The 3,104-nt window shown below is 32.5% G+C and overlaps 1 protein-coding gene across 1 annotated transcript; it reads right to left on the bottom strand.

Annotated features, from left to right (window-relative positions):
* Positions 1-587, bottom strand: RB195_020629 (uncharacterized protein; the record flags this gene model as incomplete). The annotated part of the gene is made up of 2 exons (XM_064189004.1): positions 1-175; positions 373-587. The coding sequence occupies 2 exons, from the start codon at positions 585-587 to the stop codon at positions 1-3; spliced, it is 390 nt and encodes a 129-aa protein (XP_064044885.1).
* Positions 588-3,104: the final 2,517 nt, after the last annotated feature.

Genomic DNA, 3,104 nt, shown 5'->3' with positions numbered 1-3,104 from the left:
TCAATGTCGCATAATCTTACAGTAATCGAGTGATTGATGACCGTCAGCGGTCAAGGCAGCGACGGCGTCCGCGCCCGCGTCTGCGTTCATCGCTCGGCACCCGACCTGCGGCGCACCAGCATACGTCAATGTTATTCTTACAGCAATTAATGACTTACGCGAAGAACGATGAGGTCTGAGATCTCATCTGAGATCAGGTGATCTCGATCAGAAAAAGATACATAGAGAAGGTGAATCTATTGAAGGAAAAAAAGTAATTTTTTACTATAACAGTTCGATAATAATAATAATGATAAAAAATAGTAAGGAAAAAAATAGAAGTGGCGATAGTAATGATAATAGTAATATAACTGTAATAGTAACAATAATAACAATAGTAATAGTAATAATAATAATAATAGTAATAATAATAATAATAATAATAATAATAATAATAATAATAATAATAATAATAATAATAATAATAATAATAATAATAATAATAATAATAATAATAATAATAATAATAATAATAATATAGATTGTAGTAGAGTATAGTAGAATATAGCTAATATAGGGAAGAATAATAATAAAATAGAATATAACATAGAGAGCCTACTAATTATATATTTTTTTTCCTTTCTATATTATATTTATTTATTATTGCTTGAATAAAAAATTCTTCTAATAGTTTTTTTTTGAGCTAAACAAATGTTTGAAACACTACGAAATTCATTTTCAACTTTTTTTTTCAAAAATTTTCTCAGAAGATGAGAAAAGAAGAGGATAAGAAAATTAATGATAAGCTGCCGAAACTTTGTCAAGAACCTAATTTTCTCTTTTTTTTTCTCCGAAACTCTCATGAAGCGCTGCTAAAATATGTTTTTTTTTTAAATGAAATTTTTTTTGCCGTAGAAAAACTGAAATTTCTGGAAAATATAGCGTACGTATGCAAATGAATCGATGTCCACGAAAAAAAAACTGTACTCTATTATACTGTTCAGCGAAAAATCCCCAGTTTTGCCTTTAGGTTTTTTTTTTCAAAATTTTGAACTTCATACAGTATCTCCTGGAATTCCCCTACGAACACTGAAATCCCCCGGCAATTCATTTTGCACTTGCGTTGCGTCACGTTTGTTTCTTTCACACAAGCGCACTCAGCGCGCAATCTCGCGATGTGAATGTGTCATCGCACAGAAGATAGTTAGGAATGCTTTTCAAATTACCGTAACCACATGCGCGTGGTAAAGGACTGTGTAGCTAGCTGCACACATATTCCGCACACACACACACAGACACAGAAACACGGATGATTCATCTCCTGGTCGGCAGCGTATCTGTTTGTGTGCTGAACGACCGGAAGCCCCGTATTGTTTTGACGCCGACGCCATGCCGAACTCAAGCTCATCGCTGCTCGCAAAGTTTACGGATGCGCAGCGAAACCGGTTTCAATCCGAGACGCTGGGGTTTTCGATGACGGCGGGGTTTCGCTAACTGCTCCTGGATCAAGGGAAAAGTTCGGAGGGACAGGGTACGGGGGTGGCAAGATTCAGGAAATTATTAAAAGTGTATTTATTCAGAATCCGCGTTTTAAGTATAAAAGGGTTAGACTAAACCATGTAAATGGCATCCAATCAATTCTAAAGGCTAAAATATTTGCTGCTGTTTACCAATTTATTTTACTTTATCTTTTTACTTTTTTTATTTTTATCTTTGTCTTCTATTGTTTTAGTTTATGTTTATATTTTAATTTATATTTTATATTGTTTTCTTTTAGCATAACAATACAAAAAATAAAAAAGCATGTATTTTAATTTTAATATTTTATTTTTATTATTTTATCATTTTTATTTTTATTTATTATTTAGTTTTATTTTCATTTTTATTCACTTATTTTTTATATTCATTATCCACTTGTAATACATAATTATGGTTGGCAGTTTTGTTTACTTCTAATTTAAAATTTAGTGGATGAATTTTAAATTAAAAGTGATTGGGACCTAAAAAAATTACGCAAGCTATTTTATTTTTTCCCTTCTATGTATTGTAAAGCTAGAACTTCTCCATCCTCCGTCATTTTCTGCCATTTTTTCCTTAAAAACATCTTAACAAATCCAAATATGCATATTTAAAAAGCTAGAAGCAGTTCTTCGAACAACTCGCCATTTTGCTAGCAAATTTCCACCTCACCATTCTGCAAAATTCTTGAGGCTTGAATCCAAAAAGTTTGCATAATGTGTGCAGAAACGCACCAGGAATCGAGTGTGAACAGTTGAATCACACGTCGTTGAGGACATCAGCTGTTACCGCCGGGTGGAAAAAGCGTTGAGAATGACTTCACATGCGCAGTTCTGCATGATGTTCGAGAAGGCGGGGACCGTCGTCTCGGCACTGCCGTGTTGCCGTCGTTTTCGTCTCAATCGTCTCTGAGTTTATCGAAAGATTTCACAGTCTCCAAGCGTCATTTCGGTTTGCCTAATTGTTTGAAAATAAAGTAGTTGAATAAAAAGAATTTGCTATTTATTGCTTCATATTGGCTCCGTTATATGATAATACTGATAATCGGCTGGCCCCCGCAAGTGATTGCATCGGCCAACACGCGTTCCAAAACCTCAACGATTACGAATTCCAGTAAAACGCGTTGGCGCATCCCAAGTGGATTGATACGCCAGTGACTTTATCCTTTATCCTTTTATTGGCTCCATTATCCGTTTTCTTTACTATTTTTTATTTTTGAGTGCTCAAATCTAATAATTCTATTCCACTTTTTCTACAAATTGAATAATAATAATAATAATAATAATAATAATAATAATAATAATAATAATAATAAAAATGATAATATACTTACTTACCTAGAAAATAATAACATATCCTTTGTCCTTTATCCTTTTATTGGCTCCAGCATCCGTTAAGAGTTCCGTATAGTAAATATAACATAATCCGAGACTTTCCGAGCAGCAAATGAATTACATCTACATTATATTTATATTTTATTTATCTATTATTCATTTATTATTACTTGAATTATTTGTTTATTTTTTATTATTATAATATGTGATCACAATGTATCTCATCATTTAAAGAATTGTTTTTTTTTGCGATAAACATGTCCGATAACTCGG

This window comes from Necator americanus, chromosome II (genome assembly GCF_031761385.1).
Source record: "Necator americanus strain Aroian chromosome II, whole genome shotgun sequence".
Taxonomy (NCBI): Eukaryota; Metazoa; Nematoda; class Chromadorea; order Rhabditida; family Ancylostomatidae; genus Necator; species Necator americanus.
This window is presented reverse-complemented; position numbering and strand designations above follow the sequence as displayed.